Below are 27,016 nucleotides of genomic sequence, written 5' to 3' on the forward strand. Positions count from 1 at the left end.
GAGAAATTGGAACACCTCCCGAGAGCATTCCAAAGATGGGCGCCAGTGGACTGACTTGCTAGAAAGACTTTCGCTGAGTTCAGAATTGCATTCCACTCTTACTATTTCTGCCATAGACAGATATGGCAGAAGTAGTACCAGTAGTATGTGTAGTATGCAATTCTGAAATGGGCTTTTGACAATTAAAAAAAAAAAAGTTGTTTTAATTAGCCTAAACACTGTTTTCATTGTTTCTGTTCAATTAAATTGAATATTATGCTCACATGCTGCAAAAATCATATTAGTCAGCATGATGCAGTTAAAGCCAAAGTGCAACATTTACAAAATCTGCTATAAAATCATATTAAAGATAAGAAAATCTAATCTAATTTTCTTCTCTCTTCAGTTGTTTTTTAGTACTAATCTATATGTTTTGTGCATTTTTAATTCTTTATTGTTTTAAGTGTATTTTTTAATTTGTACTTACCTACCTACATACTTACTTAAAAGGCAATGAATCCAAAGATTATGCTCATCAGTCTTTATGCTTTGCCATTTAGTCTATAGGTGCTTTTCTCTGAAACATAAGTAAAGTGCTACATAATTATTAAAAATTCATATCCGGCATGGATGCACTGGGATTGTGATTTAGAAAGTTTTATGGAATAGCTGATTGGAGTCAAAGGTCATGATCCTTATCAAACCAATAATGCCACTGTTTGACCTTCTATGTGGAAGCCAAAGTATCATAAATAAGAGAGAGAGAGAGAGATTTACGAGGATAAAACAACCCGTCAGTGATAAAACTGAAATTATGGGCCAGAAGCCATAACCATTACATCATTTGGCATCCTGTATCCCTCTTATATGGCTCTCTATCCATCTCTCCTTCCAGCTGTATAACACTCTGATTACTCCTTATCCTATGTTCTGCTTAAGTTACTCTAAAGGAACTTTCTATATATGGAACTATTTTCTCTCCCCACCAACCACATAATATACCACCTGATGTTTGTTTGTTTGTTAATATGTTAGATTGATTAAAAAAATGGGACCGAGATGAAACCAATAAGTGTTACATAAGTTTTAATCAAGCACTTTTGGGCCACGAATCACGGCCTTGGCACTGGACAGGGTGATGAGAGTGATAAAAACAGCAGGACTACAGTTGTGCGGGACAGATGTGCTCTGTGATATTGAGTGCGAGAGAAACGGGATGTTAGTTCACTTTGAGTAATTGGTGGTCTAAGTCCTCAAATCCCAGCTGTCTACCAAATTCTACCAAAAAAAAATTGGGTGTTCTGTTTCTGTATCTAATATCTGTTTCAGGGTTGTAACCACATAAAACATTTGGGAAGGTGCCCTCCAAGCTTTAATGCGTGATCACAGCCTTCCGTTTCTTCTTGACATGAGGGTGAGTAAATGATGACACAATTTTCATTTTTGGATGAACTATTGCTTTAGGAGAAACACATTTTAAACTACCATTCTCCTTTCCAAGTCACTCATAATAACAACAGCAGAAAAGTTAGTGCTCAAACTCAAAATTGGGTATGAGCACATATCATGAGATCATGTCCATGTTATTAATTATTTGTCTGTGTATTTTCAGCACACTCTGTTCAACCACACAAATATTTGGATTACTTAAGACCTTTTGGGATTTTCTTCAGTCTTGAGCTGCAATTTCAAGCTATTTTTATCATAGCTGTTGAGATGCATGCATGAGGAATCACAGCAAGCTTGGTTCTTTTTCGTCTCTTAACCTCAATATCACACTTTGCGTCTCATGCTTAAAATTGGCTTTTGTATCATCCCTTGCTTTATCACTCAGAGAGCTCAGAGAGCCCCAGTGTACAGGCTGATCCAGGACATTTTGTGATATTTGTAGTGTTTGCTAATCACGCGGTGTCCTCTGTGCTGTTCTCTAAATATCATGAGCTCTATCATTCAGGGGTTTGTGCTTTTTATTTAAACTTCCCCTTAGGACTCAGTTGCAGTTGCTGATCTTTCCTTACAATGTTGAGTTTGATATTGAGTTTAAAATTGCAGTTGTTTGATATATGTTGGTAAGAAGACATCAGTTAACAGTAGCTCTCGATGTATCAGTTCCAAAATCTGCCAACAGTTTTGTTATTGGATAATAATGTTTGTGAATATTTTTGTGTTGAATTTTTATAAATTAAGAGTTAAAGGAATATTCCGGGTTCAATACAAGTTAAGCTCAATCGACAAAAAAAATCAAAAAATTAATTTAAACTTTTTTTCTTTAAAAAAAGCTAAAATCTGGGTTTCAGTGAAACACTTACAATAGAAGTAAATGAAGGGCCTGGGCAGCTCAGCGAGTAAAGACGCTGACTACCACCCCTGGAGTCACGAGTTCGAATCCAGGGTGTGCTGAGTGACTCCAGCCAGGTCTCCTAAGCAACCAAATTGGCCCGGTTACTAGGGAGGGTAGAGTCACATGGGGTAACCTCCTCGTGGTCGCTATAATGTGGTTTTCGCTCTCGGTGGGGCGCGTGGTGAGTTGTGCGTGGATGCTGCGGAACGTCTCCGCGGTAACGCGCTCATCAAGCTACGTGATAAGATGCGCGGATTGACGGTCTCAGATGTGGAGGCAACTGAGATTCGTCCTCCGCCACCCGGATTGAGGCAAGTAACTACGCCACCATGAGGACTTAGAGTGCATTGGGAACTGGGCATTCAAAACTGGGGAGAAAAGAGGAGAAAGAAAAAAAAAACAATAGAAGTGAATGGGGCCAGTTTCTAAACATTAAAATACTCACTGTTTCAAAAGTATAGCCACAAGACCTAAACAATATGAGTGTTAACATGGTTTTAGTGTGATAAAATCACTTGCTAACCTTTTCTGTGTAAAGTTATAGCCAATTTTGCAACTTCGTTGCCATAACGATGTAATGTCAACAAGAAGGGATGAGTCAAAATTATTTGTTGTGGCAATCAATATTATGCCACAAATGCTGTCTATTTAGCTTAACTTGAATTGAACCTGGAATATTACTTTAATTTAATTTCACCAATTTATTGTGTTTCTCATTTGCAAATTCTTTGATTAAATTGAATTATGTTTTTATGTGTATATTGTCAGAACATCAGCTACGTTTCAGTGTGATTTTATGAATTTGTTCTTTATTTGTCATATCAAAACCGCAGCAATATTACATTTTAAATGTTTTTCATAACACATTTCAAATTGCAAACATAAAATATGATTTTGACCAAATCGTGCAGCTATTTGCTATGAATATGTATGTAGTATTGTATATAAATATTATGTGCATATATATTTATGTTTATATTGCCATTATATCGACTGTTGACCAACCTGCTCTCTTGATATTGGCTTCGGCCATTGAAAACCCCATAATAGTGGACCACTAGTGAGAATAAAGTCTCCTGAAAGGAGTACCTAAAAAGAAAATGAAAATTTTATTAAAAAATAAATAAATAATTTAATATCTAATTACTGTAATTATCAATTAATCAGGTTATATCTAATTAATTATTAATAAATTATTTAATCTCATATAAATGTATATTATATGTGCATGGTCAAGTGCTCATGGAAATGATGTGTCTTTAGTCATTTTTTGAAGACAGAGAGTGAGTCTGCTTCACGGATGGAGGTCATTCCACCAACGAGTTACAGTGATGCCAAAAGTCCGGGAAAGTGATTTGGTGCCTCTTTGTGTTGGTATGACAAGGCGCCGATATATATACAGCTCTGGAAAAAATTAAAAGACCACTGCAAAATTATCAATTTCTCTGGATTTAGGTGTGGTTTGATGTACAATGAACATTTTTGTTTTATTCTATAAAGTACTGACAAAATGTTTCCTAAATTCCAAATAAAAATATTGTCATTTAGAGCATTTATTTGCAAAAAATGACATCTGGTCAAAATAACAAAAAAGATGAAGTGTTTTCAGACCTCGAATAGTGCAAAGAAAATAAGTTCATATTCATTTTGAAACAACACAATACTAATGTCTTAACTTAGGAGGAGTTCAGAAATCAGTATCTGGTGGAATTTTCAATCACAGCTTTCATGCATCTTGGCATACTCTCTCCACCAGTCTTTCACATTGCTGTTGGGTGACTTTATGCCACTCCCGGCTCAAATGTTCAAGCAGCTCGGCTTTGTTTGATGGCTTGTGGCCATCCATCTTCACCTTGATCATATTCCAGAGGTTTTCAATGGGGTTCAGGTCTGGAGATTGGGCTGGCCATGACAGGGTCTTGATCCAGTGGTCCTCCATCCACACATTGATTGACGTGGCTGTGTGGCATGGAGCATTGTCCTACTGTAAAAAGCAATCCTCAGAGTTGGGGAACATTGTCAGAGCAGAAGGAAGCAAGTTTTCTTCCAGGATAACCTTGTACGTGGCTTGATTCATGTGTCCTTCATTAAGACTAATCTGCCCAATTCTGAAGCACCCCCAGATCATCACCGATCCTCCACCAAATTTCACAGTTGATGTGAACATTAACTGAAGCTCCTGACCCGTATCTGCATGATTTTATTCATTGCACTGCTGCCACATGTTTGGCTGATTAGATAATTGCATGAATAAGTAGGTGTACAGGTGTACCTAATAAAGTGGTCAGTGAGTATACATACTGTATACATAATGTACTGACATTGTATGACTGACATAAGATTATTAACTATGCAATGTTATACTGACATTGGCCACAATAATTTTTTTTATTATTAATTACATCAGTCTGATTATATTAATATTTTTTGTTGATGCTTTGATTACTTTTTCCATTCATTTTTTTTATTTTTATGCCAATCTATTTTTTTAATTGATTGTATCCAATTCAAGACATCTCTCCCAGCATTACTGATGTAGCTCAATGAAGAATGGTCAAACATGTGTCTTTAATTTTTTCCCTGCACAGTCCGTGCAGCGTATCCACTTCATTTTCAAATCCCTCTTAAAACCTTTCAAAAAAAGTTTCTATCAAAACTGAATTCTTGTCTTCACCATCTGCTAGATAGATTATACAAAGATTAAACAGATTTTGTTTTCTGAGAAATGGTAGATTAATGGAGACATTTAGTTACTGGAAGCCTACAGGTTCTGGCTTCATTCATAAAAAAAAAAAATGACGTTGCCAAGAGTGACAGTGGATTGCGCTGATAGACAGAGTGCATTTGAGAGGTCAGTTAATCCTCACATATCTCTCAGTCATAAAGATTAGGAAACCTGATCCCAGATAAGAATGACCACAGAAGTGTCGAGGCATTCTGTTGTTGAATTTTTGCAAAGTGAATTGAGCTCACATTCACATGCACACTCCATATAATTATTCCCAAATGTTGTATTTTATTCATGAGAAAATATATTAAAAACAAACAAAATTAAAGGACAGACACATTATGATCTTGGACCTCAATGGAATTTTTTAATAAGAAATTCAAATTTCAAAGAAATATTGCACAACATCCAGTCCTCTCAGTATTGCATTAAAAGCCTGAGATTTTTGCATAGTTTGTGAAAAAAAAAAATATATATATATATATATATTTCTGTACATTTTTTATTATATTTCACAAGTTCACATGTTTATATAATACTTAAATGAGATGAAGGTAAACTTATATAACTTGCTGTTAAGAATGGAAGACTCGACTCGAGCTGCAAATTACCCCCTGGACTATTTCATTATATATATACAGTACTGTGCAAAAGTTTTAGGCACTTAAGATGCAAAAACACAAAAACATTTGTCTTAAGATGGTTATATCTTCAGCTTTAGTGTGTCAATAGGAAAAATACATTTTAGACTCCAAAACATTACTTTTGTAAATAGAAAAGATTAGAATTGAAGAACAGGGAGCCCTGCAATAGATGTAATGGCCCCCATAAAGCCCCCCACTGAACATCATTGTGTCAGTCTGGGATTACATGAAGAGACAGAAGCAGTTGAGACAGCCTAAATAGTTAGAAGAACTGTGGTGAATTCTCCAAGAAACTTGGAACATCCTATCTGCCAACAACCAAGAAAAACTGTGTCCAGGTGTACCTAGGAGGATTGGGGCTGTTTTAAAGGCAAAGGTGGTCACACCAAATATTGATTTAGCTTTTTTATGTTTACTGGACTTTGTGTGACATTAATTGATAAATGAAAACTATTTATGGCATTATTTTTGAAGAAATCCTCACTATGCAACATTTTTCACAAGTGCCTAAACCTTTTGCACAGTACTGTATACAGTATAATAGAAATTAATAGAAATAAAGGTGTAGTTGGGGTGGCGGAAGGATGCCGGAAGAATTGTCACAGGAGTGATGTAAGCAGCTATTTATATACCTTGCAATGTGTGATTGACAGGATTAGACAAATATGATCCTCCGAAAACTTGTTTTGAGGCCCATTTATGTGTTTGTTTATAGTGCATTTGCTTTCTTATGTGCAAGCATGGGGTTATGCATCTGCAATAACATAACCATGTAAGATTTTCTCAGCAACTCGACAACATCTTCACGAATTCTGCAAAAACAAGCATAAAAGCACATCACACTTTCATTCACTGCCATCATCTTATACGTGTGGGAAGTGTGTGGAGGCTATATTCTATAGGAATGTTATGCATTTAAAATTGTGTTATTTCTTACCTTCAAAGTCTACTGTACCATCACCATTGTTGTCTGCCTCTTTGACCACGGCATCAATCTCTCTATGGTTCATATGCTCTCCCAGTAGTTTATTCATAGCACATCTCAACTCCTCTGTAGTGATCGATCCATCCCCATCCATATCAAACTGTAGATAAGGATGAATGAAAGGAAAAGAGGAAAAAGAATGTATTTAGAGAATTTGTGTGAAGAGACAGAAACTGAAGAGCTATCTGATTCTGATTACTTCATTTAGCAGGTTCTTTTCATCCAGAGCAAATAGTCTACAGTTCGTTTATTACAAGTCAGGTAAGGTATAATGTACAGTCAACAGAATTGAAATATACACTGCGTGCCCAATTATTAGGCAAATTGTATTCCTCAGGATTAATTTTATTGTTGAACAAACACAATGCTCTCAGTCAATCCAAAATGATATTAAACCTCAAACCTGAATGTTTAACAAAGAAAAAGTGAGTTTTGTCTTTCTCAGGGGAATATATAAGTGTGCACAATTATTAGGCAACTAAATTACAAAAATAATTTCTCCCAACTCAATTGTTTATTCTCAATTTTTTTGAGTAAGTGCAACAAATAAGTAACACAAAATGACATTTAAATAACATTTTTGGCCTTTCAAAAATATTCAGTGACCAATATAGCCACCCTTCTTTTCAATAACTACCATGAGCCATCCATCCATGGAGTCTGTCAGTTTCCCTCACTGTAAATCTCACGTTTGAGAAGGGCCCACAAGTCCTCAGTAGGATTTAAATCAGGTGAGGAAGGGGGCCAAGTCATTATTTGGGCATCTATGAGGCCATTGCTGGCTAGCCAAGCAGTGGAGTACTTGGATGCATATGATGGAGCATTGTCCTGCATAAAGATCATGGCCTTCTTGAATGCTGAGGACTTTTTCCTCTACCACTGCTTGAAGAAAGTACTTTCCAGAAACTGGCAGGTTTGGGAGTTGAGTTTCAGTCCATCTTCAACTCGAAAAAGTCCAACTACTTCATCCTTAATGATAGCAGCCCATACCAGTACCCTCCTCCACCTTGCTGGTGCCTGACTCGAAGTGGTGCCCTGTGTCCATTAGTGATCCAGCCACGGGCCCATCCATCTGGTCCATCAAGAGTCACTCTCATTTCATCTGTCCATAAAACCTTTGAAAAATCTGTCTTCAGGTATTTCTTTGCCCAATCTTGATGCTTCAACTTGTGAATCTTATTCAGTGGTGGTCGTATTTCAGCCTTCATGATCTTGGCTATGTCTCTGAGTACTTGGCACCTTGTACTTCTGGACACTCCAGGTAGATTACAGTTCTGGAATATGGTGGCACTGGAGGATAATGGGTTCCTGGTAGCTTCACGTTTAATTCTTCTCAAGTCTTTTGCAGTTAATTTGCGCCTTTTCTTCTCCATGCATTTTTTGCGCCCCAGTTGACTATTCGCAACAATACATTTGATTGTCCAGTGGTCACGCCTCAATAGTTTAGCTATTTCAAGAGTGTTGCATCCAATGAAAGGCATTTTACAATTTTTTACTTTTCAGTGTTAGTTAAATCTCTTTTTGTCCCATTTTACCTGAGGTAATGAAGCTGCCTAATAATTATGCACACCTTGATATAAAATGTTAATCACTTTCGCCACACCCTCCCTCATTACATAAATACATATCACCTGAAAATGATTGAATCCAATAAGTATTCAAGTTTATATGGTTTGGAGTTGGAAAATGTGCATGGAAATAATGATAAGATCAGAATACTCACTTGCCTAATAACAGGGCACGCAGTGTAATCTTAGACAGGGAAATCAGGACCCCAATGAGAAGTGGAGCTTCTTGAATATGTGGGTCTTGAATAATCCTGAAGGGGTTTTGTGATAATGACTAGATGATATTATCCCACCTATTACATGCTTACCAAATAAGTAAATAAATGGACATGGAGTATGTTGAAATTTTGTAAGAAGAAAGACTGTGTGAAGTGTTGTTAGAGACTTCAAACTAGCACAACCTAGGAGTTTGGCTGACAGGGACAAAGGTCACATCTGGTCAATGTTCAGTTTGGTGGTCATTATACAAAAAATATCTGACCACAGAATGGTGCAATTGACCAATCAGAATCAAGTATTCCAATAAGTAACAGGTAATGTTGTGATACCGGGTCAAATTCTTCACCATGAGGCTACAATCACACCACAGAAATGGATGGGGTGAAGCCAGTTGAAAGTTTTGGCACTGTATTTGGATGAATCCATATATAACCCTCTGTAGGAATGTGCCAAGTCACCTTACTTATCATCATTGTGCATAAACAGACACATATTTCCATTTAGTTTGTCTTCTCACCTCTTTGAAAGCATCTCGCAGTTCCTTCACACCAATCATTCCTGCTGTTTCTGCCAAAAGCTTTGGGGCCATCAACTCCACAAAGTCTTCAAAGTCTACCCTTCCTCCCACTGAGAGAAAATAAGAGAGAATAAGAGACTTTGTAAAAATTATCTTTGGATAGTTCACCCTAAAATTAAAATTCTCTCATCATTTACTCACCCTCATGCCATCCCATATGTGTGTGACTTTCTTCTGCTGAACACAAACGAAGATTTTTAGAAGAATATTTCAGCTCTGTAGGTCCATACAATGCAAGTGAATGGTGGCCAGAACTTTGAAGGTCCAAAAAGCAAATAAAGGCAGCATAAAAGTAATCCATACAAATCCAGTGGTTAAATCCATGTTTTCAGAAGTGATATGATAAGTGTGGGTGAGAAAAAGATCAATATTTAAGTTTTTTTACTATAAATTCCCCTTCCTGCCCAGTAGGTGGCGATATGCCCAAAAGAATGTGAATCGCCAAATACAAAAGAAGAAGAATGTAAAAGTGAAAGTGGAGATTTATAGTAAAAAAGGACTTAAATATTGATCTGTTTCTCACCCAGACCTATCATATCACTTCTGAAGATATGGATTAAACCACTGGATTACTTACAATATATGTTGCCTTTATATGCTTTTTGGACCACTTCACTTGCATTGTATGGACCTACAGATGTGAGATTATTCTAAAAATCTTTGTTTGTGTTCTGTGAAGAAAGAAAGTCATACACATCTGGGATGGCATGAGGGTAAGTAAATGATAAGAGAATTTTCATTTTTGGGTGAACTATCCCTTTAATGGATAGTGTGCCTGTATTAACCCATATGAACCTGATTTTAGTAGGCATCTGAGCCACTCACAATTCATGTTGATGTTCTGGCCCAACTCGATCAGTTCCATCTCGGTTGGCATATAACCCATCGTTCTCATGAGGTTTCCCAGATCCTTACAGCTAATCAGTCCATCTTTATCCTTATCAAACTCATTAAATGCCTCTCTCAGCTCTGAGGAAAAGAGAAAGAATTAACAAACACTTCACAACAACAATCAAGAGTACATATAAAAAGCACATTGTTGCATACAGTAACAAACACAGTGGCATGAAATGTTAATGCAAGATTGGAAAAATTATTTTGTTTAAGAAAGTTCAAGACTACGGAGTATAATTAGAGTCTCTGTAATGTTTAACAATATTTATCTTTTTAACACTTTACAATAAGGTTCTATTCATGAACATTAGTTAATGCACTATGAACTAACATGAATTAACATTGAACAATATATTTTTTACAGTGTTTATTAATCTTTGCTAATTCAAGTTAATAACAATACAATTGTTCATTGTTAGTTCATGTTAATTCATATGGTACATTAACTATTGTTAACATATAAAACTTTTGATTTTAAAAATGTGTTACTATATGTTGAAATTAAAATGAACTAAGATTAATACATGCTGTAAAAGTGTTGTTCATTGTTAGTTCATGGTTAACAAATGGAACCTTATTAAGCTTGCCTTAAGAAATGTTATCTTGACTCATTTTACATCCTTTTTTTTTTGTAACACTTTACAATAAGGTTGTATTTGTTAGCATAGGTTTACTAGTTAACACACACTAACAATGAACAGCACTTTTAATCTTGATTAATATTAATTTCAGCATATCCTAATACATTTTTTAAATTAAAAGTTGTATTAGTTAACATTAGTTAATGCATTATGAACTTAAAAAAAATAACTATGAACAACTGTATTTTCAAACATCAACATTAACCAAGATTATTTAATAATGTAAATATATATTGTTCATTGTTAGTTTATGACAAGGCATTAACTAATGTAAACAAATCGAACCTTATTGTAAAGTATCACCCTTTATTTTTAGTAAAGCTTTGACAGCAACAGAAGTAATATTCAGATATCACATGTGAATGTGGAGCCAAAAAGTAACTGAAAATTCTGTCGTTGTTTATATGTTTATTCCAAACTAATAACTTCTTTCTTCTGTGCACGGAAACTTGAGACAAGTTCACTAAATTTAAATTTTTTATGGAGACTCGTTGCCCTAAAAAAGTGCATTTTTCTGTGGTAAAAAAGTTGGGTTGACTCAACTTAACTTAGTTTTGTTGTCTTTGCCTTGACTCTTTGAAGTTACATTGATGTAAAATTACTTTTTAACTAAAGAAGTCTTGTTGAGACAACGGGTTAAACAACTGAAAAATTATTTGGTTTAAGTAATGTAGACTTGAACTGTTTTGTTCAAATAACATATATAATTAATTAAACATGTTTTTGTTAGGCACTATGTTAGTCTCAGTGACCATTCTCTTTCTTTGGATCTGTTTTTTTTTTTTTTTTTTTTTTAATTTATTTTTTATGAAAGTGTCTTTCTAACATGTTCTTTTGTGTTCCAAGGAAGACAGATAGTCATGAGAGTAAATGATGACAGATTAGTTTTTTTTGTTTTGTTTTTTTTAGTGATCTATCCCTTTAACACAACAGACAGTTTGTATTTACCTTCAATTTCATCATCTGCCAATTCTCTTTCCTGCAAAAGCAAAATGACACAAAGGTTAAGCTCCTCAAACAGGAGGCCTCAATCTCTATTTAGATTTTTGGAATGAATTTAAATCATATTTCATGTCTGGGCCTTATTTTGATAATGACTTTTAAAAGCAGTCACGCTCTACGCTGTAATATATCCGTTCCTCATTCCTCCCATTTTCAGATGAATAACAGGGTTTATGGGCTGAATGTGACTAAGGGTTTACTGTGATAACAGCTTATACCTCACCTGACTTAGTGAGGCTGAATGCGATTATGTCTGCTGAATCAGGCCAAACATAGATATACTAATACAAAAGAAATCCAGTCAATTTTCTGATTGCACTGCATTTCCTTTTTTCCTCATATTTGGCCTTTTTTTTTTCTTTCTTAAAAAACAATATGCTACGGATATGACATTTTCAATCATAATACCATTCATGAGTCATGACATATCCTTCAATATTCATAAAACAATAATTTCACAAAGGCACAAATGAGATCATGTTACTGTCTCGGTTTTTCTCCAAGACAGCAATGAGATTATATGGCGATCAGATGGAGACTTTTGCTTTTAATCTCCTCCAGACTTCTCAACAATGTCACAAACTCAGATTTGTCAAGATACCAAAGTCTGCGATCAAAAGTCAGAATTTCAATGCAAACTCAAACATTTCTCATCAATATTCTATACAAATATACCATACAAATTAATATAATAGCTCTATACTCTATGTCAACAATCGCCTAATTTGTGAATATTCTTAAATTAAATATATCTGACAGCTTGATAAAGAAAGAGCTGTCTCTGAGCAATATTTTCCATGGTGTTCCTCAAGAGGTGATACACAAATAGTAAATGCTATTAAGTATCTTTATCTTTTTGGTCCATACATAGGTTGTTATATTAAAAGTTTTATTTTTATACTTACAATTTTCGCTCCTCGAATGAAGACGCAGGCAGTCATATCTGTAAGTATTAGGATGCTGCTGACCAGAGTGCTGTCTGTGATCGGTGTCTGTCCTAAGCTGTTCACTGTGCCACAGAAAGAACAGATTTACTTCACCCTGCAACTTTCATGCATTTCAGTGTGCAATATGGTGAGTGTGTTTATATAGTTTGTCACATTGGAACTGACATACATTTAAGTTACAGTAATATATCAAACAGCAAGTTAAATTATTTGTAAAATGTGTCAAATATGTGTACCCTTTTCTGCACTCAGTCTGGTGTGAAATTCTACAAATGCGTTGATGATCCTTCTTTTCTTGATCTTTCTTTCTTCTTATCTTGTCGCAGGGTTTGCTGACTGCGCTGGTCCAAAGCTAGTGAGTTGACCTTCCTCTTCAGTCAGTCTTTGCCCTCTGATTGACTGACTGTGCTCGTGAAAGCTTTTTTTATGGTGCGTGAAAGAAAAGGGGGAGGGGTCACACTGACATCAATTTGAAAGCTGCACAACCAAATATCTTCATTAATCAGACTCAAAAATGAAATAAAAGGAAAGAACTGCTGTTCTACTTTTAGGTTTCATTATAAATTAAAAAAAAATATATATATATAATAAAAAAACTGACAGTGTGGTTGTTCTCTGTTTAAAAATGTGGTGACATCAATTCAGGCATTATGAAATGCCATTTCAGCTTTGTATTTTAATTTACTTATAAACCACCATAATAATACAGGTGGTAAAAAAGACAAAACCCCATCAGGGTAACACACATGACATGACACTCAAATAAATGGTTAAAGGAATATTTCACCCAAAATGAAAATTCTCTCATCATTTACTCGCTCTCATGCCATTGCAGATGTGTATGACTTTCTGTTTTCTACATAACACAAATGAAGATTTTTAGAAGAATATTTCAGCTCTGTATGCCCATAAAAAGCAAGTGAATGGTGGCCAGAACTTTGAAGCTCCAAAAAGCACATAAAGGCAGCTTAAAAGTAATCCAATGGTTTAATCCATGTCTTCAGAAGTGATCCAGTTGGGTGAGAACAGACTAAAATGTAACTCCTTTTACTCCTAAATCTTGACTTCAAGAGTCTCCTTGTTTCACTGTACTCCTTTTTCACTGTACATGTTGCCATTGCAGTCTCTGGGGCACGATCATGATTTCAAAGCTCTAGGAAGTGCAACTGAACTTGAAATCATGATCGTGCCCAAAGACTGCAACGGCAACATGTACAGTGAAAAAGGAGTTATATTTTGGTCTGTTCTCTCCCACTGGATCACTTCAGACACTGATTAAACCACTGGAGTCATATTGATTACATTTATGCTGACTTTATTTGCTTTTTGTAGCTTCAAAATTGTGGCCACTTTTCACTTTCATTTTGTGGAGCTACAGAGCTGAGATATTCTTCATAAAATCTTTGTGTTTTGCAGAGGAAAGAAAGTCACACATCTGGGATGGCATGAGGGTGAGTAAATGATGAGAGAATTTTTTTATTTTTGGGTGAAATATTCCTTTAACTAAACAACATAGAATGTAACATAAACATGACAATGCACATAAATAATTACAAAAATAAGAAAGAGAACTTAACTTTAAAAAATATAATCAAATGTGATATTGTAAATAATGTGTAAATTATGTAGTGAAAATATTTTCATAAATGTAACAATATTTGACTGTAAAAGAGCATGTATTGTCTTTTTAAATGTAATATTTTACTTGTAAGATGGTTATGTGGTTTCAAAATGTTACCTTGTAAAATGTAATATACAGTAGATGTTCCCTGTAAATTATAATTCAAATTTATAACTAACAAAAAATATTTTTTGACAGTATTTTATGGTAAATTACACATATTGTCTTGTTAAATCGAATATAATTTTTCACCATATAAGATGGGGTACCTTGCAGTAAATTATGTTGAAATGTAAACAAATGTAACAATATTTTACTGCAAATGTGTCTAATCTAACATTATATTTTTCACTGTATACTGTAGGGTAATTTACAGTTAACCACTAAACAAGTTTTAAATTTTTCTGTTAATATTACTAGCATTTATACAGTTTATTAATCCTAAACAAATAAAAATTTTATACATTACTCTAAGGAAATGATTTCCTGATTCCTGGAAAAAAGACTAATAGGGATTATAGAAGGCATCTCTGCTGTTTCTAAAGGTGATAATTCATGTCTTCATAGTATGGTAAATCCTAGTAAATCCTTTCCATATAGGAACTGTTTACATAACAGACATTTTCACATTTCTCAGTTATTCACATAAGAGAACTTCACAGTATGCACATAACATAGCTGACACATAGTTATCAAAATAATTCAATATACTGTACGTGAAACATTGTGCTGATCTTCTGCTATGCACCTATACAGATTAGAGATGTTAATATGCCAGAAATATCACAGAAATATTATTAACCGTCTTCATAGCACTCGTTTGACCTGACCTTTATTGTGTCTGTACATATTTGTGACCTTTTACTCTTTACCTTGTCACTGTTACAGAAATTGATGCTTTCATCCTCACAAATCTGTTTGCATAAGAGATTAAGTCTGAAGCTTTGGCATTAGGCAACTTAATACAGATTTTATTATGATTTATTTATTTTTATAGTTATTCATGGGTTTTTGATATAGGGAGTGGTGCCAGAAAGGGTTACATAAGGCATAGTGTAGAGGAGAAAATGAAGAGTGATAGGATCATATTCAGGTGACAGGGTTGAACAGGATAAAGTTTAAAGAGAAGGTGAAGAGATGACAATGTTGAAAATTGGTGAGGATGAAAGTAATCATTTCAGTAAACAGATAAACATATGAGAGGCAGATGGGCTAATCCGTTTTAAGGTACTGGTGTATGGCATCCAAAAATGCTTGAAATTTTTTTTTTTTTTTTTTACTTTTTAGAAGGCATTTTATAAATCATATTAAATGTTTGGAAATAGGTTGGAATAGTTAAACTGTGATTTACTGAATGTGAATAACATTAAAATGTGTTAACCACAACGGCCCACCACTGCATTTGTTCAACATTCAGAAAAATGCTCTCTCATTTACATCTCTTTTGTATTTTTAGAGGATGTTGCCATTTTTCTAAACAACAAAATTACAGGTCAACTACACAGTTACTTGGAAAATTGCTAACTATGATCCATAACAGTTAGCAGGGCTCATCATCAAACAAGAACAAAATGAACCGTGTATCCAATATGCTAATTTCAAAGAGCTCTTACATGCCAATCTGCCTGCTCTGGTAAGCAATCACATTTCCACATTTTATATATATTTGATGTGCAATATCTGATTAGTGGCCAGTTTCCACCCACATGCTTTGAGCTTTGGCTTTTCCTATTAAATAATCTCCTGATCAAGCACCAAATCACTTATGGGCTCAAATAAAGGCAACTGCACTGAGAACCAATGAGACTGCTTTTTCAAGTTTGAACCCAAATTACAAAAAAGGTAATTTATCTGTTGCTTTGCATTCGGACAAAAATGAACTGCTTGTATTTATAATACAATTTACACTGACCTCTTTGAAACGTGCGTTCATCCTTATAGCTAAAGTCACTGTGAGCTTCGTGGTTTTATGTAGGCTATGTCTTATGATTTTGAGGAGAATCTTACTTTTATTGTTTCTATATGTGTACCCTCTCCACCCACACCAGCCCACTTTCATCCATTATTGAAAAGAAAATGTTCCTCTTAAATAAAAGTACTTCACATTCCAGTTTTTGTCATTTCAGTTAATATCACATTATCAGTCACCATTAATAGAGAGAACTAATACTCTATGAAACACATTTTTGAGAGTAACGTGAGCACTTCTTGGAATATTGTTAGTATAAAAATAAAATTGTGTGGGGATTAATTTGCAGCTGTTGTCAAGGAGCATAACACTATGTATTGCATTGAAAACTTACTAAAGAGTTACTGCTTTATTATTATTCTCTTTTTTTCTTCTTTTTTTCTTGTCATTACTTGTTGTATTGATGCTTTGGCAATATTATATGTAAACACAATCGTGACAATAATGTACTTTGAAATTGAAAAAAAAAAATAATAATTTAACTTGAGAGACAGAGAATACCTTGTATTTATATTTCACCCTGTGCCTTGATGTACCTCTGATTAAAATTTTTATTTCATGCTAATCAATTTTCGTCAATGTTTTTGGGTTGTTCGTTTGATCCTTTAAACAAGACAGGACATTAAATGAGCAACCTCATTATTTTTATATGTGGATCAACAATGTGATGATTTTGTGGTCTGGATCTATTAAAGGGATAGTTCCCCCAAAAATGAAAATTCTCTCATCATTTACTCAGCCTCATGTCATCTCAGATGTGCATGACTTTCTTTCTTCTGCTGAACACAAACGAAGATTTTTAGAATATCTCAGCTCTGTAGGACCATACAATGTAAGTGAATGGTGACCAGAACTTTGAAGCTCCAAAAAGCACATAAAGGTGATTAAACCACTCCAGTGGTCTTCAGAAGTGATCCAGTTGGTTTTGGGTGAGAACAGACTAAAATGTAACTCCTTTTTCTCTATCTCCTTGGCGATCATGATTTCAAGCTTGATTACACTTACTAATGCAATATTCTTCTGCTTTTGGTTTGATTGGTGGTTGGCAAACCAGCTTGCAGGTGGACTACCGTCACCTACTGGACTGGAGTGTGGAACAGTAGATTAAACTAGTGCCATCTAGCGTTCGGTGCATGCGTCAAGTACTAGGAAGTGTAATCGAGCTTGAAATCATGATCGTGTCTAGAGGCTGCAATGACAAGATGTACAGTGAAAATGTATATATATATATATATATATATATATATATATATATATATATATATATATATAAATATATATATTGCTTCAGAAGACATTGATTAAACCAGTGTTTCTCAACTGGTGGGTTGCAGGTCTATTCGGACTGGGTCGTGGACAGCAGGGAAAGGACATGCCATGGTTCTCCTGTTTTCGGGGGTCGCCCAAGTGAAATTTAGGACTGCCGAGGAAAATTTTATGATAATCTCGCATTCAGCACTTTATCCATGCAAAAGGGTTCTCATCTGCAACACAATATTTTCACGGTACGATTAAAGCTTGTTTTCCGCAACAAGCTTTAATTGTTATAAACACTGTGCTATGCGCCAAAGTAACATAAAGTTGTTGTTTTTTAATTACACATCATCACCCTTACGAAAATGACGATTTAATAACAGTGCGATATTTTGTCTTTTTATTTTTTTTATTTGGTTCAGGTCAAATGGAAGAACCCTATGAAAACGTAATAATATCCGTGACTCAAAAGAAGTCATATTTGCCAATAAATAAATAAATAAATAAATACATAAAATAAAAATCTTTCCCTTGAAAAATGTTTTAAGTTGTGTCCACGCACATGCAGACTCTTACAGACGCAAAGAAAATATTAGAATACCTTGATGGTTCCCAACTGAACATTTTTAGACATTAAATCCATTTTTTGTAGAAATGTTCAATGTCATGTTTTACATAAATGTATGAAACCAGCATGGACGCAAATATTACGTTTCTACCACCTTGACACGTGTGTTTTAAAACTGGAATTTTAAAAGATTCATATTTGTATCACCTCAGACAACCTTGATTGTCAAAGGCACGTGTACATTATGTTTAAATTCAAAATAAGAAGATAAAAAAATGTCCTCAGCCATGGACAAAATATACTGAAGCAGTCCAGTCCACTGTAACGAAACGAAACGAAGAAAAAAAAAAAAAAAAAAAAAAAAAAAACTTTAATTTCCACTTCACCCGCTCTTCCGGTTTCCGGTCGGCTCCCGCCCCGCTCCGCCATCATGAAGTCCTGAACAAAAAGCGAATGAGACAGGAAAAGAAAAACAGGAATGGACCTGTCGGTGACAGAAAGAGACAAAACAAACGCGTGACACCCACGGCATGACAAAACATGACAAAAAAGCGACCGGTAGAAGCGGAATATCGCGCAGTTATTTAACGTGTTCATCCGCTGTGCTTGACAATCAGCTGATTGCGGTATTATATATTTAAAAACGGACAGATTCCTGTGCTGTGACCACGATCATTACACTAGAAATAGATGGGTCGCTATTCAGATCGGACGGTTTGTGTCAAGTGAGAAAGGAGAGGAAGAGGCCAGATCTTCCACAGCAGGCCGGAGAGAGAGAGCTGACTCGAGCTACAGTGGATCCCATAAACCACGGTACGACAGATTCGTATAAATCATTTAATAAAGCAGTGCTTGACGAAATGCACGGGCGAATGTCGCGTTGAAAAGTTTCAGCTGTGGTCATTGCATTGCATTGCATTGCATTGCATTGCAAGCGGTAGGGTGATTTATTATATTCATAGATTTGCACAATGTCTGTTACAGACACACACCAGCTCTCATGTCATGTAAGCTTTTGCTAGGACATTGAATCGATCATTCATGTGCAAGATCGCAGAGCTGTTGGGCAATGTGTTGTTTTTCTTCCTCGCGCTCCTTCAAATGACTGCGCAACCTCTATGTGATCACACCTCTGCATGCTTAACATTAATGTCACTTGCAACACAGCATGTGAACTTAGTTTGAGCACACAAAATTGACCGAACAAATCCCATTTTCAATGTGACAGTGATGCATTTAATTTCCTTCCTCTGCACCTGCTTTTACACACCAGCACATATCAGAAATGCCTGATATTAATATGTATATGACTAAGAGCATCATGGAAAAGGTGTGAACCTGAATTGTGAGCCAGGTGATGAGTTTCGTGCTGTTATGTGATGAGTAATTTTACATTTTGACTGCATAATCACCATTCTGTTTCGGTTGTTATTGTATAATTCACTCTATATCTAATACATTATAAACCCTGTTTTGAAATCTCATTAGCTTGGGATTGGTGCTGTTTTAGGACAAGGTGCATATTTGGGAACGTCACTTTTAATATGGACCACTGGAGTTTCTATAATGGTTGTTGGAATGAATTATTCATGATTTGTTGTGGGAATATAGGCTTGGCCCCTTTTTATTAGCATGTCAGTACACATAAAGCATAGGAGCTGTATCCTAGATTCTTGTTTGCTGTATAAAGGGTACAATTATATTTACATTTCTGCATTTGGCAAACATTTATGCACTCTTTTCCAAAGTGACTTGCAGTGCATTCCCTGGGAATCGAACCCATGTCCTTGAAATTACAGGAGCCTTACGTAAATAAAGGTGCTGTTGCTGATAAAGCGTGGGTAAAAGTAGTACTGTACCTGTTTAGCCTAGTTTCTCTTAAAGGGATAGTCAACCCAAAAATGACAATTATTTTTTTTAACATTACCTTCAGATATTAATACAAACAACTTCATTTCTTTGTGTGTGTCAAGGCGCTGGCCATGCCGTCGAGTGTGCGGGCTGGGAGTCTGAAGGACCCGGAGGTGGCAGAACTTTTTTACAAGGAGGATCCGGAGAAGCTCTTCACAGACCTGCGCGAGATTGGCCATGGCAGCTTTGGAGCCGTCTACTTTGTAAGTGGCCATTAGAACATTCAGAGCTGATTGCACAGCTCACTGAACAGAGATGAAGTGACTTACTGTGCCTCTCTTTCCCCTGTTCTCTCCCTCACGTGTTTTTGCCATTATTTGGTTTGCTGTAGGCCCATGACATCCGCACCAATGAGGTGGTGGCCATCAAGAAGATGTCTTACAGTGGCAAGCAGTCTAATGAGGTGAGCATGCACACACCAACTCACAGCGTTTCTTTCTTTGGATTAGCAAAGGAGTGCGACCTGTATAGAACCAGTCGAAGAAACCTCATGCAGTTGTTTACAGGGCTGTTTTACTAGATTTTTAAGTAAAAGTCACTAAGAAGGTATTAAAATCTGGCTAGAAAGCCATCTAGACAGATTTTTAAAAACCCCAAGGATTAAAGTCTTTTGTGGCATTTAGTAAATGTCTGTTAGTGTTCTCGTAGAAGTCGGCCAGATTATCTTTTAGCAGATGAACACATTTAAAATGCTCGGTCTTTTTCTTCCGGGTAAACGGTCCAAAAATATTGAGGCATGCATGGGGGTATCAAATTTTTTGTCTGATCAAAAACTCTCCCTTTGCATTTATACCACCTTCTTCTGACTGGTAATAGCAAGCAGCAAATCATGGTGCAAAGCAGGGATGTAAACTAAAAACCAAAATTGTCTATGTAAATAAAGGGACGAACTCTTTAGTATGTTCCGCCCTTCAGAGATAAGGCAATCCCAAAATGTATTGCGACAAGCTCGGTGTATAAATTAATCCAAGATGGGGAAAGAAGCAAATGTTGATTCAGTATATTTAAATTTCATTTTATACCAAAGAGAATATGGTAGTCTTAAAGAGACAGTACCGATTTAACACTTGATCTTTCAATGTAAATACTTGTAAATAGATATATAAATAAATATGAGTTATGCATGTAAACGATAACCATGTTACAAGAAATAGATATGCAATATAATGAATTAGGACTGGGTAAAAATATAGATTTTCCGATTGTGATCTTCGATTGAACGAAATCGATTCTTAAATCCCAAGATCGATCTTTCACTCTATGTGGCAACCCTCTATAATACAAGTAAATCACTCGCATATGCGACCAAATCTCTTGCTATGCGACTGAAAATGTCTCCGATTAGCCATTGGCTAGTAAATGTTCAGATTTCACTCTCCAGTGATTAGTATAGTGGAGATGATGTTATTAGCACAGAGGTCTTTTCACTGCGTGTTGAGAGTAAAAGTTTGGTTTAACTCGTTCTGTGTTTCCAAAGACAAGATCCACGGATCCATTTGTCATTGAATAATGTCTCTTTAAACCCTTTCTGTTTTTTACAGTCAGTCGTTGATTAAAACCACAAAAAAGAAACGTTTAATTTTAATCACACATGGATGCGCTAAAGAAACCATGCACATCTTCACTCGATACTCTTACTGATGCCGTTAGACTTAAAGAGACAGTACCGAATAAGCACGTGTTCTACATGTCAATGTAAATACTTGTAAATAGTAAAAATAATGCAAACATTAGTAAACAATAAAAATGTATAAGCAAAAAAATATATGCAATTTCAAGACATTAATTGATGGAATAGACTTCATTCAAAAAAATTTCAAAAGCTAAAATGTGACCCATTTTGATGAAAAACGTATGATGATAATAGTTTATTAAAATTAATATTTTCGAATTGTACCTAGAAGGGTTGCCTAAAGGGTTCCTTTATAATTAAGAGCATTAGCTGTGAGTGAATTTCTTTTATATGTAAGCAAAATGGGCACTGTAACAGAAATGTACCCATATGAATCGATATCGAATTGAGATCGGAATCGAATCGAGAGCTTGTGAATCGAATCGTGAAATCTGTATCAAACCCAGCCCTATAATATATGCAAGAAATGTATTGATGGAATTGAAAATTTTTCAAAAGCTAAAATGTGACCAATATGATGGAAAAGTTATGACAATATAATTTGTAAAATTAATATTTTCGAATTGTACCTATATGGGTTACCTAGAAGGTTAGAAGGTCCCCTGTATAATTAACAGCATTAGTTGAGAGTGAATTAAGCAAAATGAACATTTTAACCAAAATTTACCCATATGAATGGATATTGAATCAAGAGCTTGTGAATCAGAATCGAATCGGGAAATCTGTATCAATACCCAGACCCATATCCAGAGTCTTTTTAGCAAGTCAGTCCATGTTTGGGACAATCTCGCGCGGCTATTTTTCTATGTAAACAAGTGGCATACAAGTGCAGCTCCTATCTACTTGAATGGGAAAAGAGTGAAATCTCCAAAACAGTTGGTCAATATTACGATCAAAGAACATATTTCAAATCAGCAGTAAACTCTTGACAACACTGGAATCATAAACTGTGCTGCTTTACCTCAGATTACGCTAAAAGGTGTAATTTTCTCAGGCTTGTCTAGCTTATGTGCATGTGCGTTCTTGAGTTGATTGACAGGCGATGTTTGTATCTAAAAAGTGATTGGCTCTTTTACCTGTAAGGTGGAGCTTCTTTTCTGCATCCATTGACTGTTGGGCATTCCAGTTTCTCCAAATCATTTGACTAAAAGTGGCCTGACTCTGCTAAACAGTCTCTGGTATATCACGCGTATAGCTTAGCACTGTATTCAAATTATGCAAATCACACAGCCAAAATAAACTGTTGTGCCATTTAAACAGTGAAAGCTACTCCCTTTTATTGTGCAGCAGAACTCTTTAACACAAAGTGCCGCACCACACCTCATTTGCAAGCCCACCACAATACCAGACAACATTTGAAAGGAAAAAACTGCATGGCTATGTTTCACATACTTGCAGGAGGATTTGAACTGAAATGTCACGCAACATGATGCTAAATAAGCCCTTGATTGTTTCATTGTTCTCTTGTTCCTGCTGTAGAAATGGCAGGATATCATCAAAGAGGTGAAGTTCCTTCAAAAGCTGCGGCACCCCAACACTGTAGAGTATAGAGGCTGCTACCTGCGAGAGCACACAGCATGGGTGAGTGTTTGTGTGGGAGGTAGGCCGCATGCATTTGAAAAGCCTCGTTCAGGGAAGGGAATGTACTGACCCGCTAACACTTTCCATTTATTACAATAGAAGCCCTACACGCACCTCTTGTTACTTACAAACTTCAGTTATACCTTTTCTGCATCTCTACCTTTCTCTTTTCTCTCTCTACCACTCATTCATCATCCTTTCCTGCTTTGTCTTCTAGCTGGTGATGGAATATTGTTTGGGTTCCGCTTCAGATCTGCTGGAAGGTGAGTGAACGTTTGGAATATGAATTGTCTCGGGCCACATCCACACTAAGGGGCCGTTTACACGACAACGGCGTTTTGGGGCCTGAAAATGCTAACTTTTGAAAACGGGTTTCAAAGTGCAAGTTTTTGAAAACTATGCTGTTATCGTCTCCGTGTAAACGTACAAAAATGCGAATTTGTGAAAACATTGACATCATGCGCACACGTATTACGTGTTATATAAAGAATGATGGATTGATAGGCATCAATTTGAGATGTATAATTATCAATATGAATACTGGTGTCTGTGCAAATAACAATAATCAACAATTTATTCATTTGGAGTGTTTTGTATGGAGTGGGAACATTGTACAGTAGGCAGAACCTGCAATTTGAAAATCTTGAAATTAATGTATGGATTCAGATGGGAAAAATGTATTTGTATTTTAAATGTTATTTATTTACTTTATTTTATTTGATGTACCTTTACCCTGCAGTTCATTCATTCACCGCTTATGTATATAGCCTATAGACAGAGATGTGATGCCATGTACAGTATTCAATGATATGCTTAGAATATGAAAACATGAGGCAGTGAAAATGCATGTTAGATCCAGTGTACACAAGACCTCTCTCTCCGTCAGAAGATATCCATATATCAGAGTTCTGTCTGATATCCAAAACCAGTCAACATCAACAGCTTGTTATGTTAACTTACTCTCCTACCAGCCCAAGAGTCAGCAGGGGGAATACAGAAGAAGGCAGGAGACGAAATGATGGTAAAAATGAGCAGAGTTAATTGAATAATCTTGAGAGTTCAGTCTATAGGCATGCGCGTGAGTACTTCAAAACTACAATGGCGGACTACAGGACTGTGTTTGTGCTGCTCAAGATTTTGAGTTTATTGACGCTTCTCCAGCAAAGTAATTGTAGTAATAAAGCAACCTCATCATCCGTCCAGACAAAATTGCTCGATGCTTTCACCATCTTCATTGTTTGTATTCACCGCTCTGTGGAAGAATGCTTATGTGCGCAGGCGTGTAGTGTTTCTTTACAAAGTGACATCGCCAACTACTGGCCTGGCACGCATAATACTGCGTTTTTAGTCGTTTGCGCGGATCTGTGTGAACGGGGATCGTTTTGACAACATTGTCGTCTGTACGCGAAACTTTTCAAAAACGCAAAGGAAAAACTTTTCTGTTTTTAGTAAACGTACGTGTAAACGTACCCTGAGACGTTTTTGTTTGAAAACGCATCTTTTTCTCTACGTTTTGACCTTCTGTCCACATTAAGACGCTGTTGTTATAGTGTATAGAAAACAGAGATATTTGAAAATGATGACATATTTGTTGTCATGTGACGCAGTCATGTGATCCATTCAACCCAAAACAATCGAGATGGCGGCCCATATTGTAGCGGTGTTGTTGTGCCTTGCTATTCACTTTGATAGCGTTGAGATAAAGATAAATGAGATTAAGATAAATGTTACTTTATACAACCTTCACATTGCATTCCTTCAAAGGCCACGGGAAATTTACTTGGAATTGCTGTCCGGCGTCGGGACACAAGGACAATTGCGTTTCAGACCGAACATGGAAAGGCGATTTTTTTCCGCATGTGCAGTAAGGGGATTTAAGCGTTTACATACGTTTCAGTGTGGACAAGAAACTTTTTGAAAACGTTTGAAAGCAGCAATGTGGACGGAGAGTTTTTTGAAAATGAAAACGCAGTTTTCAAATGTATCCGGATTAATGTGGGCCTAGCCTTAGGGATATTCTGGATGTTGTGATTAGGCCTGTTCTGTCAGATGATGGATATTTGGTTTGGCGAGTAATTGATTTCATTACGTCTCACGCACCTCCTCACTCAGGCACTCATACACTGTTGTTGTTTCCTGTTGTTTAGCGGCAATTACATCTTCTAGTGCTTCTCTGTGACAGCAACGGCTCAACTGTGAGTGTTGCCATCTTGTGGAGCCACAAATTAGTGCGTATAATTCCAGGCGCATGCGCATTCTGTACGCTCCGAGTATGTGTAGTTTGAAACATCGGGCTGCATGCGTTCAGTGCTAAAGCACTTTGAACTGAGTGGTGGTGGTGTAGTGGACTAAAGCACTGAACTGGTAAGCAGAAGGTTGTTGGTTCAATCCCCACTGCCACCACCACCATTGTGTTCTTGAGCAAGGCACTTAACTCCAACTGGGGGTTGTCCCTGTAATCAGGGCACTGTAAGTCGCTTTGGATAAAAGCGTCTGCCAAATGCATAAATGTAAATGTAAATGCTAATGACGAAATGTGCATCTAGCATTGGCGTCTGACCGAAGTATACTTTGTGCTTGTGAATTACATTTCTGATTTTCAAATATTTCTTCCTGATAATTATTAAGGGTGCTTTCACACTAGCACTTTTGGTGCGCACCCAGGGTTGAATGACGTCAAAGTTCAGTTCGTTTGGATGAAGTGAATGCTGTTTTCCGAACTCTGATTCGTACCCTGGAACCGTACCCGAGTCCACTTGAACAGGTGGTCTGGGGTACAATACATGTGAACTCTGGTATGATTTGCTGCTGATATGAATGCAATCGTACCAAATCGCGGAAATGAACCGCTTGTGATTTATATAATTCACGTCTTTGCAGGCTCGCGTTCGCAATTATTGTGGTATAATGCATGTCGCATACCTGTTTGTGTCCAAATAAATCCCCTTCAGAGAGCAGCTCACATTCTTCACATCTCTTGCAACGCATTCACATGGCTCGCGGCAGACAAACAAGTGTTGTTCTGTGCATGGCAAGTTTTCGAGGTAAATCCAAAGAGACAAACTTTAATACTTCACTTAACACAGTGACAACTTCTCGAATTGTTACCTAGTTGGTAAACAGCTGCCGCTTGTACTCATGTTGATGACATAATCGGACTGCAGTTCGGACCCAAATAATATGATGTGAACAGAGACCAGTGGGGGCAGCGGAGGGGGAGGAAATGAACTCTGGTTTGGTCCAAGCAATTGAACCAAATGTGAAAGCACCCTAAAAGTATTTTTAATGGAATCTTTAAAGAACCTGAATCGTTAGGAGGAATCTGAACCAGAATTGTTAAAGCTGAAGTATGTAATTTCTGCGACATTAGCGCCAACAAACGGAATTGCAAAAATAAACTTTGTTTTCAAAACAGCTTTCTGAATATGCCCCCCACCTGCCATTGGTCAAACAAAGAGATATTTCCGCCCCAACTGATGCCATTGGTTGAGTAATGTTGTTGGGGCAGGTCTAAGCAGGTTGCCACAGAGAAATGGAGCCTACAGTTCTTGAGAAATTTAACCTATGAATGGCTTACTTGTAGTTGTCTCTGCATTTTAAGCTGGGATAACAGAAAGTATTTTTACACAGAAAAAGTTACATACTTCAGCTTTAAGTTCCTTACGATTCCCTTCACTATCATTTAATGCAAAAGACCATTGCGTAGGTTTGGGTAAAATGTTGCAGGTCAAGACATCTTGCCCATGCATTAAAGGGAACGTATCAAATATATATATTTTTAAACATTTCTTCCCCCATTAAGTTCTATTATAATAGTAGAAAAGTAAAAAAAAAAAACATCAGTATCGTGAGAAAACAAAATGATTTTTTTTGCCTTATAGGGGTGGTCACCCAAGACTTTGAGCATGCAAAATGTTTTGGACAATACAATGGACGAGGAAATGATGTCATGCG

General features: G+C 36.3%; 2 protein-coding genes across 4 annotated transcripts in view; one reads left to right on the forward strand and one right to left on the reverse strand.

Annotated features, from left to right (window-relative positions):
• Positions 1–5,387: 5,387 nt before the first annotated feature.
• On the reverse strand, positions 5,388–12,930 carry LOC127422814 (calcium-binding protein 5-like). The gene is made up of 7 exons (XM_051666596.1): positions 12,762–12,930; positions 12,484–12,587; positions 11,525–11,555; positions 9,867–10,010; positions 8,982–9,091; positions 6,630–6,777; positions 5,388–6,504 (listed from the first exon to the last, which is right to left on the reverse strand). Exons 2-7 carry the CDS (start codon positions 12,517–12,519, stop codon positions 6,476–6,478), a joined length of 498 nt encoding a protein of 165 aa, XP_051522556.1. The 5' UTR covers positions 12,520–12,587; positions 12,762–12,930; the 3' UTR covers positions 5,388–6,475.
• Positions 12,931–18,345: 5,415 nt separating this feature from the next.
• The window catches only part of taok2b (TAO kinase 2b), a 50,073-nt gene continuing 41,402 nt past the window's right edge, over positions 18,346–27,016 (forward strand). For all 3 annotated transcript variants that reach the window (XM_051666540.1, XM_051666538.1, XM_051666539.1), the window contains exons 1-5: positions 18,346–18,750; positions 19,911–20,051; positions 20,180–20,251; positions 22,961–23,062; positions 23,280–23,325. In XM_051666540.1, the coding sequence (XP_051522500.1) occupies positions 19,920–20,051; positions 20,180–20,251; positions 22,961–23,062; positions 23,280–23,325 (352 nt within the window). In that variant the 5' untranslated portion in view covers positions 18,346–18,750; positions 19,911–19,919. The remainder of the gene's footprint in view (positions 18,751–19,910; positions 20,052–20,179; positions 20,252–22,960; positions 23,063–23,279; positions 23,326–27,016) is intronic.

Source organism: Myxocyprinus asiaticus, chromosome 32, assembly GCF_019703515.2.
Source record: "Myxocyprinus asiaticus isolate MX2 ecotype Aquarium Trade chromosome 32, UBuf_Myxa_2, whole genome shotgun sequence".
Lineage (NCBI taxonomy): Eukaryota > Metazoa > Chordata > Actinopteri > Cypriniformes > Catostomidae > Myxocyprinus > Myxocyprinus asiaticus.

Coding starts and splice junctions, on each gene's coding strand:
- LOC127422814 (XM_051666596.1), bottom strand. CDS start 12,519: ATGACTGCCTGCGTCTTCATTCGAGGAGCGAAAATT. Junction 9,092..9,866: donor CCAGAACATCAACATGAATT/GTGAGTGGCTCA, acceptor ATTTTCTCTCAG/TGGGAGGAAGGGTAGACTTT. Junction 6,778..8,981: donor TGCGAGATGCTTTCAAAGAG/GTGAGAAGACAA, acceptor CCTTATCTACAG/TTTGATATGGATGGGGATGG.